At 33.0% G+C, this 18390-nt stretch overlaps 2 protein-coding genes and 1 long non-coding RNA gene across 4 annotated transcripts; 1 reads left to right on the top strand and 2 right to left on the bottom strand.

Moving 5' to 3' along the window:
• Window positions 1-891: 891 nt before the first annotated feature.
• Window positions 892-2526, bottom strand: LOC145792806 (uncharacterized). Its single transcript, XR_014332722.1, has 3 exons — window positions 2035-2526; window positions 1813-1878; window positions 892-1218 (listed from the first exon to the last, which is right to left on the bottom strand). It is a non-coding gene; the product is annotated as an uncharacterized LOC145792806 (long non-coding RNA).
• A 3955-nt stretch (window positions 2527-6481) lies between these two features.
• Window positions 6482-8449, top strand: LOC145792349 (hydroxyproline O-arabinosyltransferase 3-like). The gene is made up of 3 exons (XM_082873098.1): window positions 6482-6727; window positions 7015-7199; window positions 8340-8449. Exons 1-3 carry the CDS (start codon window positions 6664-6666, stop codon window positions 8400-8402), a joined length of 312 nt encoding a protein of 103 aa, XP_082729224.1. The 5' UTR covers window positions 6482-6663; the 3' UTR covers window positions 8403-8449.
• Window positions 8450-14013: 5564 nt separating this feature from the next.
• Window positions 14014-18101, bottom strand: LOC114259445 (protein SGT1 homolog A). 2 transcript variants are annotated; one of them, XR_003628295.2, is made up of 3 exons: window positions 15150-18101; window positions 14933-14998; window positions 14014-14338 (listed from the first exon to the last, which is right to left on the bottom strand). XR_003628295.2 is itself a non-coding variant. In XM_082874349.1 (3 exons), the coding sequence occupies exons 1-3, from the start codon at window positions 15250-15252 to the stop codon at window positions 14195-14197; spliced, it is 309 nt and encodes a 102-aa protein (XP_082730475.1). In that variant the 5' UTR covers window positions 15253-18097; the 3' UTR covers window positions 14014-14194. The 2 variants fall into 2 exon arrangements, 1 of the variants encoding a protein (XP_082730475.1); XM_082874349.1 differs by having other exon boundaries at window positions 15154-18097.
• Between the last annotated feature and the right edge of the window lie 289 nt (window positions 18102-18390).

Here is an 18390-nt window from a genome sequence, read left to right as displayed (position 1 = left end):
CATTTTATCTTGAAAGATAAACGTCCATAATCTGAAAGTACTGTGGAGAGGACAAATATGTCTTAAGAATACAGTGTTAAGTACTGAACATGATCAATAATTTTGTTCAAAAAATTAATAAGGTAAGTAATTAATTTAATTTCAGTTTTAAGTATTTTTCCTTTTTCAGATTCTGATTTTGTTTTAGTAACAAAATAAGAAACTGTTTTTATTTTTATTTTATTTTTATGCTGTTTTGATTTTTGTAATCAAACAGTCTCTCTCCTCTCCTTAATCTATTCTTCGAATACAATGAAGATTGTCCAACAATCTTAAGACAGATTTATGTTATGTGTCTCCAATGTATTAATTTTTCTGTGTTTTTACAATGTAATATTCTGGTTGAAAAATACAAATAGTAGTCATATACTTTTGCTAAATAGTAGTAATCACTACAACAAAAAAGGGTTTTTACGGCGCGCAATGCACACCGTAAAAACCCTTCTATGACATGCAGCGCGCGTCATATTATGACCAGTCATGGAAAGTCATTCATTTTTAACGATATACTTTGTACGCCATTAAAAATTATTTAACGGCAGATTTTGTGCGTCGTTATTACTTTTTCTACGACATGCTATAGTACACCATTAAAAACTATTTAACGGCAAATTTTGTGCATCGTTACTTTTTCTACGACTTCTTTTGCACGTCGTTAATTAGTGAGACAAATAACGGCGCTGATTGCACGCCGTAAAATATGTAATACAACGACTTATTATACCTGCCGTAGAATATGCAGTTTTTTTATTTTTTTATTTTTTAATTCAGCAGGTTCTATTTGACCAATTTTGTACAATCTAACAAATATTACAAACAAGCATCAGAAAATATCAATCAACCACCAAAATATTGTTTGAAACATCAAAAAGAAACTATATTCATAAATTATAAACATTCAACAATTGTCTATACATTCCAAACATTTGAAAACTATATCGTCAGTTCTAAATTGTACAAAAAGTTTAAACCATCCAAAACTATGCATATCTAACTTTTTAAACATATCGACAACTATCAAGAGGTTATCTAAAACTATTAACAACAATTCCTGCAGCGGTTGCAATTGTAGCTGTAGCAAATCCACTTGCTCCTATCATAGGGACAAGGGTGCCCAATGTATGTGTCACCTAAACCCGCGGCAATAGCTGGAGCAACTAACGCTGTTGCATTTCTTGTCTGCATGACAAAAGAAACTTCACATAAGTACAAAAACCAACGACTCAAGGATAAAAATATTTCTTGAGATTTTAAGAAATGATCAAGAAATTTTACAACATCAACAAACATTTCCAAAATTAATAAAATAATCAATGGCCCCCAAAAAAGACACTATTTTTGGATCACCTTCACATGACTTTATTTTTTGTTTTTAATTAAATCGTCAATTTTGTTTCATGTGACAAAGTATTATGCATATTTTAATGAATACCCCCAACTTCAAAATATATTAGCCATTGTTCTTAAACAGTCCCGTCAAATATCTTATTCGCAACATGACCAAGCAATCTCCAAACAGCATTAAAAAAACTAACTTCCTAAACCTTACAAACATAACAATGATAGATTGCCAAGCTATCAACCAATTTTCCCCACCTCATGGGATCTAAATATAGCAATATATCATCATAGCTATTATGGGGATGAATTTGAAGGAAGCTAGGCCAAAAGAGAACGTCAATTCTCGAAAGAAAACATAGTGCGATAGGTGTTAGAAGAGTAACAAAACTTCACAATAAAGAGTTGAACATGTAAAAAAGTAAAATTCAATACCTTTCCAAATAGTCTAGGCTAAGAATGATACTTTTTTTCACCAGGGACATCAAGAGTAACACTTAGCTGCACAAAAAAGTTAAATAGAATTGATTAGTGCATCAACTTGTCATTAGAAGATAATGAAGTCTTGGAGAGGCAGCTGAAAATTCAAGAATAATGATTGAAAATAGTATTTAACAAGACATAAGAAAAATAAATTGTCTAGTAGGTTTAACCTACTATCTGTTCTCCGAAGTTGATAGAAACATTTTTTGCTGGTACACCCTTTGCAAATATTGTCACTACCACTTCTTTTGGCTTCTGATAGTATGAATGCATGTTTAACTAATCATTGTCAAAAAAACTATATGGAGCTGGGACAGTATCTCCAGAAGCAGAATACTTCATCTAGCATAAAAAAAAAAATCTAACAGACTAACATTGGTTACAACAAATTAACAGCAATCGAGGAAAATAAATGATGGCATTGGTGCCGACAACAACCAAAAATAAAGATAGTACTGCCATCACAATGGAAAGCAGCTGCTAGCATTGGCAGCAGTCTAATGATAAAGGCAGCAATTAAAAAAAAAAACTACACTTCTAATGCATATCGGAAAAATAATTTAGTAAAAAAAAAACTGACCTATAAAAACTATTAAAGGCTTGTTCTGTTATTCAACATAGAAGTAACACCACATATAAGTATAGGCATGTACATATCTGCAAGGTCCATTTTTTTTTTTTTTTGTTGGTCTTGTAGTTTCTCTCTTTTGTATCTTAATGACTTACGTTTGATATGTGTGAGTTGTATTGTTTATATTCCTAGGAGCTCAAGCTAGGCTCGTTTATACAATTGAATTGAGACAAGCAAAGCTCAAGTTGCCCAACTGCTCGTGGTATTTTTACAATAGAAAGAAATATATGCTAGACGTAGAGATTGAGAAAGAAACACTAAACACGTTTGAAAAATAGCAACTATCCCATGAGCAATAACAATCAGTCTTCCCTAATCCAACTATTTGACACCACTTGACATCCCTACATAATTTGAAACAGCATACCATTATTTTGAATACGTCAAAGACCGCTAACTCGGACTCACAAAAGATAAATATAGACATGTTTGAATTCGATTCCCAACACTGCTGACTAAGCCGAGCTTACAATTCTCTGTTGAGCTTGAGCACAACTAATTTTCATCATGCACGACTACTCAACTCGGCATGACTCAATGACGGCCCAACCACGTGATCCTACATGATGCATAAGATCACACCACTTGAGCCTAGAACCCCCAATATAGCAAAAATGCATAACATTAACACACTACAAGAAAAAGCATTTTTGCCGACCACTTTTAGCTACCAAAACTAATTTAGTCGCCAAAAGTCACGGAATTGGCTACCAAAAACAATATTAGTCGGCAAAAGTCAACTTTTTAGCTACTAATTTTTTTTAGTAGGGGAATGTTGATTATTGGCTACTAAAAAAAATTTAGTAGCTAAAGATATTACAATTGGCGACTAAAACAATTTTTAGTAGCTAAACATATGACAATTGGCGACTAAATAAAAATTTAGTAGCCGTAGAGGTACCTTTCGGCTACTAAATTGTTTGGTAGCCGAATGAAAATAAAAAAATTAATTTTTAATCTTTCCCGACCAAACTTTTGGTCGCCAAATGTCAAGTTTCGGCGACAAAATTTCTTTTAGTCGCTGTATACGTACTTTCGGCTACTAAATTGTTTGGTAGCCGAATGAAAATAAAAAAATTAAATTTTAATCTTTGCCGACCAAAATTTTGGTCGCCAAATGTTAAGTTTCGGCGACAAAATGAGTTTTAGTCGCCAAAGACCTACTTTTGGCTACCAAATTTTTTGGTAGCCGAATGAAAATAAAAAAATTATTTTTAATCTTTGCCGACCAAAATTTTGGTCGCCAAATGTTAAATTTCGGCGACAAAATGAGTTTTAGTCGCCAATGACCTACTTTTGGCTACTACATTTTTTGGTAGCCGAATGAAAATAAAAAAATTAACAAAATAGTTATTTTATTTTATTAATAACAATACCATTAGTCTCCACTTGAAAATTTGACTAAACAAAATAGTTATTTTATTTTATTTTTATTTTATTTTATTTTATTTTATTTTATTTTTATTTTTATTTTTAGGTTGTACACCCACCATCCAAAATTATTAATATCTTATTTTATTTTTTATTATCTAAAAATATTAATTTTTTTAAAAAATTAATTATTAAAATAATATGAATTTCTTATTTTGTCCTTTTTTTAAATCCATTAATAATACAAACAGAACAATTATAACAATTGATATTTCTAAAAAAATATACTATCAAAAGGTAATTTTTAAAAATTAATATTTTTAAAATGTAATAATTGTATTTTAAAAAGAAATTAAATTCTGAAAATAGACTATTATTTTTAATAATTGTAATAATTGGGCCCTCACGCGAAAGGTATGCTAAAATGGGCAACTTGTTATTGGCTGTTTGTCGATAGTTTTACATTGCAAAAATTTAAAGGCATAGTTACAGGTCAGTCTGATGAATTTAATTTTTAATAATAAATTTATTATTTTTAAAAAGTACAATTAAACTATTTATACTTTTTACATCATCATATTTCAATAACACTAATAAATTAAGAATAAATCAAAATTCACAAATAAAAGACAAAATATCCCAATTATTTATCATTTTAATAAATTTTTCAATGTTATTACCAGTACTAATGAAATAATCATTTTACAGACACAAAACATATATTTAAAAAGTTTTAAAAAAATTTCATTATCAAAACGAGGGCTAAGTGTGTAAAAAAAATTCACAATTGACTTATGAGTAAATAAATCTGATTTGTAAGACTTATTTTTAAATTTATACTTTCTAAATATTTCTAAATTTTGTAATTTTTTTTTCACAAACTGAGTCATAAAACTCCAATAAAGTAAAAAGTATAAACAATAAATAAAATTAAAAAATATTACTTTAACAAGCCTGATCTATTTTTCACATCTCTAAAAAAATTAGCAGCAAATATTTTCACAAAATTTTTATCTTAATTTGAAATTCCCTCTCAAATTGGGATTCCCCCTAAAATTTTGCCTAACCCTTCTCCGTTTCTCATCTCACTCTCACACACAACTCCTTCTCATTCCTCACTACAAGAAAAGTGGGTATATGAGACGAAACTATTTGCGACGGCACACTTGCTCGCTCATCACTTTGTCTCTTTGTCGCTCATCACTCTGTCTCTTTCTCTGTCTCTCTATCTCTTTTCTCTATTCGTCTCTCACTCATATCTCTCTCTCACCACCCATCTTCTCTACCACATTTACCACTACTGCAAATGCCATTCAACTACCACCACTCTTCCCTTTCTCTCTTTTACTCATCACTCTTCTTTCTCTGTCTGTTTGTCTATCTGTCTATGTGTCTTTCGTTCATCTTTCTTCTCTCTATCTCTCTCATTTGTCTTCTTTCTACGTCTCTCTTGCTCATCTCTCTTCTCTCTATCTCGCTCATCTCTTTTCTCTCTCTGTCTCTCTCGTTCATCTCTCTTTTCTCTCTCTTTGTCTCTCTCACTCATCTCTCTTCTCTCTATCTCTTTATTTTTCTATTCTCTCTCTCGTTCATCTCTTTTCGCTCTCTTTCTATATATCTCTCTCATCTCTTGTTTCTCTCTATTTTTCTATATGTCTCTCTCTCTCTCTCTCTCTATATATATATATATATATATATATCTCTTTCTCTCTTTATCTCTCTCTCACTTATCACTCTTCTCTCTTTCTTTCTCTATGTGTCTGTTTGTTTCTCTCACTCTTCTCTCTCTCTCTCACTTATCACTCTTCTCTCTTTCTTTCTCTCTCTGTGTCTATTTTTTATTTTTCATTGACTACAGAAAATTAATTTTTATGTTAGTGGAAAATATTTTTCATTAAAATATATATTACCCCTATTTCTACAAAATAAAAAATAATAATATTTTTTTTCACTAAAATAAAAATGAAACAAATAAATTTTCAATCTTAATAACTAAAAAAAAATTAAAAAAAAATTCATTAACCACAAAAATATATATATTTTAACAAAAAATAAATTTATTTAATTATTTTTTTATTTTTATTTTAATTTTTCAGTCCCGCCCTTTTATTTTTTTCCATTCCCGCTCCCCCCTTTATTTTTTTCCCATTCCCCCCCTCCCCCCTCCCAAAAAAAAAAAACCCTAATCTCACCCAGTCTGTCTCTCGCTCTCTCTCTAGTCTGAGCTCGTGAAACCCTCTCACCGATCTCTTCCTCGCCCTCTCGCATGCACCCGAGCAATGCTGGAAACCCTCTCTCTCTGTTCGAATCGCACCACCGGAAGCCCTCTCTCTTCGTTCGAATCGCACCACTGAAAGCCCTCTTCTCTGTTCATTTTGCTTCACTGATGTGGCACCACCGAAAGCACTCTTCTCCATCCATTTCGCACCAGGTATCTTCTTTTCTATATATATATATGTACACTCTTTGTGAATAAAGATTTGTATACGATTTCCCTCAATTTTTTTGTGATTTCCAATTGGATAAATTGTTGAATACGATTTGTTCCTACTCTGTTTTGAGGTTGTGGTATGCTGGTATGCTCTGATTTGAGGTTGTGGTTTGATTGATTAGCTGCTGTGAGGCTTGGTGGTTATCTCTGTTGTTGTTGGTGTTACTTGGTTTTATGTAGAAAATGGGAATGCAACTGGTTGGTCTCCATATGCCAAGTTTGGCAAAGGATTTACAAATACTTGATCAGTTACAACAATCAGAATGTATCTGCATCAGTCATAAATAAGTTCAGCTTGAGATTTTACGTAATGCAGAAAACATTCCCAAACAAATGGAGCATTATTGGAGGGGCAAAAAAGGAGAAGAAGAAAGGTTAGCCTTGACAATTATCAGTACTATATTACTTTTTAATGATTCAATCACAACAAGAATCAGCAGATTTTGCTTTCATTCTTACGTGAGGAGCATTTAAAATTCCTTAGGTGCTTCTTATGTGAAGAAAATTATTAGAATCAGACCAAATTACTAGTTAAAGCAACATTAGAATATAAGCTACTCTACCTTTTTGATAATTACTGGAGAATTACCTATTGGTTCAATTTTAGAAACCAGTCCCTTTTCTTTGGGTTAATATTTCCTTATAATTTGTTCATTCTCAGCCACAGATGCACCTTACAGCAAGTGGCAGTGCCAGATCATGTATTATTGGTATAAGAAGGTTAAAGCCATGCCAGGTTCTGATATGGGAGGATTCACTAGGGTTTTGCATTCAGGAAATCCAGACAATTTGATGGAGGAGATTCCAACTTTTGTGGTTGACCCTTTTCCAGACGGGCTGGACTGGGTAAGAGTCTTTTTTTTGTCAGTACTTAGGACTTGCTATTCTACATTCTGTAGTTTTTTAGTAACTGTTATTACTTTTTTTAGATGTGGTTTGAATTTTATAAGTTCAAAATGAAATGAGCCCGATTTTAAATGCTTCCAGTGAGTTTTTGTTTATATGGAGATGATGTTATTGCTTTTTAGTGGTCTTATATGGTGTTTTTGGTTAACGGAAATACTAGGTTGTGGTACCTAGAATCTCAAACTAATTTAGATTGGGCCTTTTCCTGTGTTCTCTTTTTCTCATCCACAACCTCATAACTAAAAATATTTCTTTGGGATATAGTTTTTATTGAAACTCAAAAGCACTTTTAATAACTCTGTAATTTAAAGATTTTAAGGGATATACCAATTGAATTCTAGATTGAAATTTGAGAGATCTCACACTTCTTGAAATGATTAGCTATAAAAGATCTCTACTTCTTTCACTCAAATGGGTGTCCAACCAAACTGAATAGGACATACAATTTTATAAATTTTGTCCATCCAGCAAACAATATTTGATTTGCAGATCCATAATGGGGGGTAAGGTTGTATATCCAGACCCTACTTTAGTGGGAGTTTTGTACACTAGGTTCATCCATAATGTGAGATCATCCAGCATCACATTTGAATTACTTTATATATATATATATATATATATATATATATTTACAAATAGCATTATGAATGTTTTTAAGCCCAGATCTGTGCTTAATCTTTTCATGTGTGTGTTATTCTTGGGTATTATAGAATAATTTCATATTATCTGATTTTCAATTTTTCTTGTTGCTGGTGTTATGTTAACTATGTTCAGTATTTCACGATGACTCAAACCAAATAATGCTAAGTTATAAATTTGAATGCACTTTTTATTACATATATTAACATTAACAACCCAATGAGTAATGGTTACCAGTTTTCAATAATATTTGTGCTCGACAGTAAATATGTAATAAAAAATTGAAAAAATATATGAACCTAGTTACAACAAATGTTGGCCAACAACAATTCCCCCAAAAATCATTCTAAGAGTAAATATTCTACAAGAAAATTATTTTTACAGATTGTCTTTTTTTTTTCCGTAGGAGTTTGATTTGTAGTTTTTTTGGATAATTCCCAGATTCTGTTACCACACCCGCCTCTCCATTGCCGGAAACTGCCGTACGTACCTTATCGAGGTTGAGAAGTCGCCCAAGCCCGTCGCTTCTTGCACCATGCCCACTCTTCCAGGTTTTCATTTATTTTTTTACGGATTAGTAATGCCATTTGCTTCATTCATCTGGGTTTTAGTATTTTGTTGGGTTCATTATCTATGGTCTATTATTATTTAGAAAATTTAGATCATAAACTCTGAATTTGGATCATTGGTTTAGGTGATTGTTTGTTTGATATGTGGATTGTTAAATTTTTTGCCCACCAAGTGTTTGATTCTATGCTCAAGTGACAAATTTATCAGAAACAATTGGAACATGGAGTGTTTGAATCTGTTTCAATCTGCTTTCACAATTGAACATGGTCACCAATATATGTACACCATTGTAACTCTGTTACAGAGTATTGTGATTTTATTGAGAGATAGACATTAATAGCAAATCAAACCACTGCATAATTAGCCAAGCCCCATGGAACATGGTCATCAAAAATTTGGATATAATCTCACCATTGTGTTTGTTTGTATGCATTTATTGATGAGATATGTTGTGGTTAAATTCTCAATCGTTGATGAATCCCCATATATTTTATTCATATTTAGTTAGAACTAGGTGGATTGAAGACAATTTTATGCTCTAACTCACTCAGATTCTTGTACTTATTTGAATGTGTTGGTTAGTTTAATCATATGAAAATAAGTCAATTTTGGGCATTCTGCATATTGAAGACCCATTTCTACTACTTGGTCTAAACTTGAGCACATCGAATTCAACAAGCTGGTATGAGAGCTCGACTGAGTCCATTTCAGACAATTTTAATAATTTAAATTATTTATTATGCAAGGCTCATTGACTACTATTAAAAAAAATTACGTTAATCGAATATTTGTAGTAATATGGTCAAATGATATATATTTTTTAGTTATGCGTTAATGATTTTGACTGCTAAGTTATGCTTGAGAAAATACCAAATTTTGTTGCATCTTAGATTAATGATTGATAGTTGTGGATTTACTTATAGATCACTTAATGATTTTTAGCCTCCTACTATATTTGATTTTTAGCTTCCTACTATATTTGAAGGTGCGATTATTACAATGTTTTATAAGACGTGGGCAATGGGTGTATTGGAAAATGTTCTTGCATCTTTCCATTCCATTTCTTGATTTTCTGATTGCATTACTACATTTGCTTTATTTTGCAGTTGGTGTCTTCAGAAAGAAAGGTACCAAACTATATGAAGCAAGCTTGAAGGATGAGAAGCATTTACATCAATGGCTTCATTGTTAAATTAAGCAAGTGTTTTAGTAAATAAATTTAATTTTTCCATCATGTTTACACTTTCAAAATATTCTGTAAATGACATTTGATGTAGAATTTTCCCATCATTTGTTTGTATGGAATTATTATTTTGGGTTGGATAATTCAGATTTGTATAGAATTTGATGTTAAAAGATCAAATTTTTGTATTGTTGAAACGAAATAGAAATAGATATATGTATTATTTTGTTTAAATACAGGGTGCAGGTTGTACGAAATAAATACAGGTTGTGAAGAAATTAATTATAATAAAAAAAAACTAAATAAAGTTTTTGGCAATTAAATGTTTAGTAGCGAAAAAAAAAAGAAGTAAATTTGTTAGTGACTAACCAATTGGTAGCCAAAAAGGAAATTAATATTTTTAGTGACTAAATATTTGGTAGCCATAAAGAATCCAAAGATTTTTGGTGACTAAAAATTTAGTAGATAAAAATAAATGAAGACTTTCGGCTACTAAATGGTTAGTAGCCAAAAGTTTAATAAAATTAACAATTCAATATTTTTGGCGACTAAATTCTTTAGTCCCTAAATGTAGTAATGTTGTGACTAAAACTTATTCCCGACAAAAAGTTTTAGTCGCTGAAAATTTAATTTATTTTATTTGAACACTTTTGGCGACTAAATATTTAGTCGCCAAAACATACCCTTTCCCGACTACTCAGAGCTTGGTAGCCGAATGTTCACTTTTGGTGACTAATATTTTAGTCGCCAAAAGATAACCTTTGCCGACTAACCAGAGTTTAGTAGCCAAAACATTCACTTTCAACGACCAAAAATAGTTTAGTCGCCAATACTATCGCCGACAGGGTATAGGCGACTAGTTTGGCGACAAAATATTTTAGTCGCTAATTGTTTCGGCGACCAAAAATGGGGCTTTTGGCGACCAATATTTTGGTCGCCAAAAGTGGCATTTCCTGTAGTGACAGTCAGGGTCCATTACAATAGTCGGGTTGGCTAGCCTAGCATGTACTCATGAACTCACCAAAATCCAAATTGCACCCACTTAGAACCCACCCAAAGAATATTTGTCTTTGAATATTTGAGAAAATTCCAATTCATTATCTTATTGAAACTATTTATGTGATTTTGTTTCATGCAACTGACATGAGATTGGGCTTATTATATTTGCCAACCCTTCGAATCATAGTTTACAGGTAGGAACAAGTAATGTTTGGTATTTGTAATACACCCAAAATGGAATTATTTTTGAAATATATAATTTGGGCACTTGATTTTTCCGATCATATGTTTATTTACCTTCAACAGAGAAGACAATCATATTCAGCAAAAGCCTTAGATTGTCGTGCAACATTTTCTTAATTTAGTGACATTTGAAAGTGCCACAAAACTATTCTTCTAATGACATTTTTTGGTCTTGTGGCATTTTGAACAAGTGCCACTTCTATCGATGCCACGGTAGATATGAGTGCCACGGTAGATACTTGCAAGTGCCACTGCACCATCATGGCTGAAAACTTTCAATGACATGTTAATGTCATGGTAGATATTATTTGTGGCACTATCAAGCGCCATTAAAAAAAGAGTTAGTGACACTTGTAAGTGTCATTACACCATCAAGACTAAAACCTTTCAGTGACACTTTAATGTCATGGTAGGCACTATTCGTGACGCTATCAAGTGCCATTCATGACGATAATTTGTTGTAGAACAATTTGATCCGCTCTTGCGGAGACTCGAACCGCCAACCTTCCGCACCATAAACCTTATACACCACGCTCTTCCCACTACACCTCTATACCACCACATGATTATATATGCAACATATATTATTTATATAGTACATACATCCATATTAATATAAAAGTATATATATAAACATAATTATTTTATTGAACATAATTTATGTAAAATAAACTATTTACTACCAAAATAAAAAAAAGACCACTTTTGGCGACTAAAAATATTTTTTAGTCGCCTATTCTATACTTTTGGCTACTAATTGTTTTTTAGTTGCTAAAAACCTTAACTTTTGTCGACCAAAATCGGATTTGGTCACCGAAGATGCACTTTCAGCTACCAAAATTTTGGTCACCAAAAAATTTTATTCCCGCCTTAGGATTTTAGTTCTCCAGCGCTAAAAATGACCACTTTTGGCGACTAAACTTATTTTTTTGTCGCCAATTGTAGACTTTTGTCTACTAAAATTTTTTTTGGCACTAAAAAGCTTTACTTTTGGCTACTAAAATTTTTTTAGTCGATAAAACCCATATAATCAGCGACCAAACTTATTTTTAGTCGCCAATTGTAGACTTTTGGCTACTAAATTTTTTTAGTCGCCAAAAAGCTTTACTTTGGGCTACTAAAAATTTTTTAGTCATTAAAATCCATATAATCAGCGACCAAACTTAGTTTTAGTCACCAATTGTAGGCTTTTGGCTAACCCTAAACCTAACCGTCATCGTAGCCGCCACCTACCTTGCCACCACCTACTTTGTGTAACCTCCCTCTCATCTCACTGCTACTATTGTCTTCCCAACGCCCCTAGGGTTCTCCCTGTTAGAAATGGTTTTGGAAAAATCAGATTTTTCCTCAACTTTGGTCGTAGGTGGGATCCATACGCCAAAGTTGGCAGGTCTAAGCGGTAACGGATTCTATGTCGCGTTGTAATTCACGTAGTATATTTGGTTTCTCAAAACCATTATCACGTGAATGGAAAATTGAAGCCAAAGAGAGTTCCATGGAAATGGTATATTAGTAAAGTTTCCTTAAAGGTTTGAACTAAAGGTTTGTCCCATATTGGTTTGGTGGGCAAACTTTTGTGGGTTTATAAGGTTTGAGTTTGCAACTTGGGAAGGGCCCCAAGGGGCACCCCAAGTTTATAGAATGGAGAGGTTATAGGTGAAGTGGGATAGACCCATTGGACCCAAAAAATAAACACGTGCCGCCGTCGCCGTTCATCCGTCCGTCCAATCGGTCGGTCGGGCTTGGACGCATGGTGTGAGGTTGGGTTGGGTTGAGCTTGTCCGGCCCAATACTTTTTTTTTTGGCCAAAAACATTACATTTGAATTTTATTTTTATTTTTTGTTTGGAAATAAAATTCAAATTTTGGTTTGCACCTCTTCAGAATTTCTGTATAGGTTACATATTTGTTCAAACAAATCCAAATCTGTTCAAATTCAAACCTAAACAGTTTTTATTTATTCAAAATTCAAACCTGTATCTGTTCAAATCAAACCAGATCTGTTCAAACAGGTGCCATACTTGTTGGATTCAAACCAAACAGCCACTATTTTCATCTATAAATAGGCAGTCCCTCAATTGATTTTTTAATTGAGAAATTTCGTCCTAAATCTGCTATTGCTCTCTGCATTCTTGCTGCATTATTTTTTTTGTGAGAAATAGTATAAACACTAAGTGTGTTCGTTGTGTGAATAGTTTGTAATACTGCTACTATTCATTGTTGATCATTTTATCTTGAGAAATAGACGTACATAATCTGAAAACACCTTGGAGAGGACGAATCTGTCTTAAGAACACAGTGTTAAATACTGGACTTGATCAAAAATTTTGTTCGAAAAATTAATAAGGTAAGTAATTAATTTAATTTCAGTTTTAAGTATTTTTTCTTTTTTAGATTCTGATTTTGTTTAAGTAAAAAAATAAGAATCTGTTTTTGTTTTTATTTTATTTTATTATGCTGTTTTGATTTTTGTAATCAAATAGTCTCTCTCCTCTCCTTAATCTATTCTTTGAATACAATGAAGATTGTCCAACAATCTTAAAACATAGTTATTTTCAGTGTCTTCATTGTATTAATTTTTCTGTGCTTTTACAAAGCAATATTCTGGTTGGAAAATGTAAATAGTAGTCATATACTGTTTGATAAATAGTAGTAATCACTACAACCAAAAAGGGTTTTTATGGTGCGCAATGCACGCGGTAAAAACCCTTCTATGACATGCAGAGCGTGTCATATTATGACCAGTCATGGAAAGTCATTCACTTTCAACGACATGCTTCGTACGCCATTAAAAACTATTTAACGACAGATTCTGTGCGTCGTTATTACTTTTTCTACGACATGCTATAGTGCACCGTTAAAAACTATTTAACAACAAATTTTGTGTGTCGTTACTTTTTCTACGACTACTTTTGCACGTCGTTAATTGGTGAGACAAATAACGACGCTGATTGTGCGCCGTAAAATATGTAATAAAACGACTTATTGTGCCTACCGTAAAATATGCAGTTTTTTATTTTTTTATTTTTAAATTCAACAGGTTCTATTTGACCAATTTTGTACAATCTAACAAATATTACAAACAAGAATCACAAAACACCAATCAACCACCAAAATATTGTTTGAAACATCAAAAAGAAACTATATTCATAAATTATAAACATTCAACAATTGCCTATACATTCCAAACATTCGAAAACTATATCCTTAAGTTCTAAATTGTACAAAAAATTTAAACCATCCAAAACTATGCATATCTAACTCTTTAAACATATCGACAACTATTAAGAGATTATCTAAAACTACCGACAACAGTTCCTATAGCGGTTGCAGCTGTAGCTGTAGCAAATCCACTTGCTCCTATCACAAGGACGAGAGTGCCCAATGTATGTGTCACCTAAACCCGCGGCAATAGCTGGAGCAACTAACGTTGCTGCATTTCTTGTCTGCATGACAAAAGAAACTTCACATAAGTACAAAAACCAACAACTCAAGGACAAAAATATTTCTTGAGATTTTAAGAAATGATCAAGAAATTTTAAAACATCAACAAAATGTTTCCAAAATTAATAAGATAATCAATGGCCCCAAAAAAGACACTATTTTTGGATCACCCTCACAGAACTTTATTTCTGGTGTTTAATTAAATCGTCGATTTTGTTTCATGTGACAAAGTGTTGTGCTTATTTTAATGAATACCCCCAACTTCAAAATATATTAGCCATTGTTCTTAAACAGTCCAGTCAAATATCTTAATCGCAACATGATCAAGCAATCTCCAAAACAGCATTCACAAACTAACTTCCTAAACCTTACAAACATAACAATGATAGATTGCCTAGCTATCAACCAATTTTCCCCACCTCATGGGATCTAAATATAGCAATATACCATCATAGCTATTATGGGGATGAATTTGAAGGAAGCTAGGCCAAAAGAGTAGGTCAACTCTAGAAAGAAAACATAGTGCGATAGGTGTTAGAAGAGTAACAAAACTTCACAATAAAGAGTTGAACATGTAAAAAAGTAAAATTCAATACCTTTCCAAATAGTCTTGGCTGAAAATGGTACTTTTTTTCACCAGGGACATCAAGAGTAACACTTAGCTGCACAAAAAAGTTAAATAGAATTGATTAGTACATCAACTTGTCATTAGAAGATAATGAAGTCTTGGAGAGGCAGCTAAAAATTCAAGAATAATGATTGAAAATAGTATTTAACAAGACATAACAGAAGAAATTGTCTAGTAGATTTGACCTACTATCTGTTCTCCGAAGTTGATAGAAACATTTTCTACTGGTACACCCTTTGCAAATATTGTCACTACCACTTCTTTTGGCTTCTGATAGTATGAATGCATGTTTAACTAATCATTGTCAAAAAACTATATGGAGCTAGGACAGTATCTCCAGAAGTAGAATACTCCATCTAGCATAAAAAAAAACAATCTAACAGACTAATATTGGTTACAACAAATTAACAGCAATCAAGGAAAATAAATGATGGCATTGGTGCCAACAACAACCAAAAACAAAGATAGTACTGTCATCACAATGGCAAGCAGCTGCTAGCATTGGCAGCAGTCTAATGATAAAGGCAGCAATTGAAACAATAGATGAAAAAAAAAAAAAAAAAAAAACTACACTTCTAATGCATATCAGAAAAATAATTTAGTAAAAAAATAAAACTGACCTATAAAAACTATTAAAGGCTTGTTCTGTTATTCAACATAGAAGTAACACGACATATAAGTATAGGCATGTACATATCTGCAATATTTTCATCACACTCTGTAATCAATTTGGTGAATCTTGATTCATTTTGTGCTAAAGAAGCACCATTTTCCAATGCTTCCTTGGCAGTGTGATATTCTTCAAGCTTAAAGCATGCAATGCTGAAGAAAAGGGAAAATTAAAAAATTAATTATTGAAAGGACTGGAATTTAATAGTGTTTTTCATGTTGATGTGAATGTGGTGGCATGAGACCAGTTTAATTTTTTTTATTTATTTATGTGCAATTACAAGGACTGGAATGAGAATTGTAAACTACCCAACTTGCTAGCCACAAACACTGTTTTAACTCTTTCTCTTTCGCTCCTTCATCTCTTTGCTTCACAACACACCCTAGAGTTCAAATCACCATATCTCTACACAGCCCGATGACCAAAACACCAAACCCTTTTAACAAATCTAAATTCCTATACATGTATGTATATTTTATATCGTTATTCAATAGGTTTTTTTTCCCCTTCTAATTTTGGGGTTTCTTTGATATTACAGTGAATGCTTATGGGTTATGGTGGGTTAAGGTTTTGGAATTATGAAGACATATTTGAGGTTGCTAGTGATTGTCCATCCAGTTAGCTTGTTCAGAGCATTTGAAAGGTCCATTTTTTATTTTATTTTTTGTTGGTCTTGTAGTTTTTCTCTTTTGTATCTTAATGACTTACATTTGATATGTGTGAGTTGTATTGTTTATATTCCTGGGAGCTCAAGCTAGGCTCTTTTATACAATCGAATTGAGACAAGCAAAGCTCAAGTTGCCCAACTGCTCATGGTATTTTTACAATAGAAAGAAATATATGCTAGACATAGAGATTGAGAAAGAAACACTAAACACGTTTGAAAAATAGCTACTATCCCACGAGAAATAACAATCAGTCTTCCCTAATCCAACTATTTGACACCACTTGACATCCCTACATAATTTGAAACATCATACCATTACTTTGAATACGTCAAAGACCACTAACTTGGACTCACAAAAGATAAATATAGACATGTTTGAATTCGATTCCCAACACTGCTAACTAAGCCGAGCTTAGCTACAATTCTCTGTTGAGCTTGAGCACAACTAATTTTCATCGTGCACGGCTACTCAACTCGGCTTGACTCAATGACAGCCCAACCACGTGATCCTACATGATGCATAAGATCATACCACTTGAGCCTAGAACCCCCAACGTAGCAAAAATGCATAACATTAACAGTCAGGGTCCATTACATTAGTAGGGTTGGCTAGCCTAACATGTACTCGTGAACTCACCAAAATCCAAATTGCACCCACTTAGAACCCACCCAAAGAATATTTGTCTTTAAATATTTGAGAAAATTCCAATTCATTATCTTATTGAAACTATTTATGTGATTTTGTTTCATGCAACTGACATGAGATTGGGCATATTATATTTGCCAACCCTTCGAATCATAGTTTACAGGTAGGAACAAGTAATGTTTGGTATTTGTAAGACACCCAAAATGGGATTATTTTTGAAATATATAATTTGGGCACTTGATTTTTCCGATCATATGTTTATTTACCTTCAATAGAGAAGACAATCATATTCAGCAAAAGCCTTAGATTGTCGTGCAACATAGAGAATGATAAAGACTTTGGCATTGCCTTACAAAGTATGTGCTTTTCTTTTAGTTAACCACAACTTTAATGCAAAATTGGTGATTTGTTTGTGTGTGTGTGTGTGTGTGTGTGTGTGTAAAAACTACTCAGCAAATTTGAAAGCAGAATTTGGGTGGTTATTTCATCTATTCTCCAATGCAAAACAAAGAGCTCCTGCTGCATGTGCATAGTACGTAATGCATATAAACTATGATAGATGGTAATATTACAGTAGCTTATTGATGTAAGAAACATGGAAGCTTCTAACAATATCTACAAAACAAGAAGATGAAAGGATGAAGAATTAACAGAAATCCACCAACAATATTTCCAGTTAATGAAACAATACAGCACTAGATTTGTTTTATAAATATGTTCATATATATGTACATCATAAACTACAGGCTAAAATATTTTCATATTATATAAACCCCAAGATTTGGCACTATTTTCTCTGCATTTCTTAGATTGGAACCTATCTTTTGCGTTTAAAAACCAAAACTCACAGAAGATAGGAATTATAGGATCGAGTCCGGTAGAGGAAGGAAGATTGAGGAGACTGATGGGAAGAGGGCAGTAACTAGAGAGAGGGCAACGACCAAAGAGAAGGACACGATTGGTTCTACTCGCGATCAGCTGTGCGAGAGACGAAGGGGCAGCGTCGTTCAAACATCGCCGTTCAAGGGAGTGTAGTCGGCGGCGCAAGAGAGCGAGAGGGAGAAAAGAAGACATACCTCACCTCTTGCCGTTTGAGGTCTTCAAAGTGATAGAATGAGATGGTGCAGTCTAATGATAGAGGAGCGAGAGATAGAAATGGCAATTGGAACCCGGCCCGACGGGGACCCGATCCCCCGACCCCGAATTGAGTGGTGATTCCCCGAAAAATATCCCCGAAAAATACTGGGGATGGTATTAAAAATTAAATCCCCGATGATATACGGGCCGGGGACAGGGATACATTTTTCAGCCCCGGTCCCGCCCCGACCCCGGCCCCGATCCCCGCCTCGTTTTCCCCGATGCAAAATTACTGTTTTGCCCTTATATATATATATATATATATAACATATATAGGGTTTGGCAAACCGCAGCCTCTTCTCCTCT

The sequence above is a fragment of the Camellia sinensis genome, chromosome 6, assembly GCF_055761805.1.
Source record: "Camellia sinensis isolate YWXY chromosome 6, ASM5576180v1, whole genome shotgun sequence".
Classification (NCBI taxonomy): domain Eukaryota; kingdom Viridiplantae; phylum Streptophyta; class Magnoliopsida; order Ericales; family Theaceae; genus Camellia; species Camellia sinensis.
This window is presented reverse-complemented; position numbering and strand designations above follow the sequence as displayed.

Bases quoted from the DNA above. Each gene is read 5' to 3' on its own strand.
- LOC114259445 (XM_082874349.1), bottom strand. From the start codon at position 15,252: ATGCATTCATACTATCAGAAGCCAAAAGAAGTGGTAGTGACAATATTT. The intron at 14,999-15,153 runs GTAGGTCAAATC...TTTTTTGTGCAG, and splicing joins TCAACTTCGGAGAACAGATA to CTAAGTGTTACTCTTGATGT. The intron at 14,339-14,932 runs GTATTGAATTTT...TTTGTCATGCAG, and splicing joins AGCCAAGACTATTTGGAAAG to ACAAGAAATGCAGCAACGTT.
- LOC145792349 (XM_082873098.1), top strand. From the start codon at position 6,664: ATGCAGAAAACATTCCCAAACAAATGGAGCATTATTGGAGGGGCAAAA. The intron at 6,728-7,014 runs GTTAGCCTTGAC...GTTCATTCTCAG, and splicing joins AAAAAAGGAGAAGAAGAAAG to CCACAGATGCACCTTACAGC. The intron at 7,200-8,339 runs GTAAGAGTCTTT...GATAATTCCCAG, and splicing joins TTCCAGACGGGCTGGACTGG to ATTCTGTTACCACACCCGCC.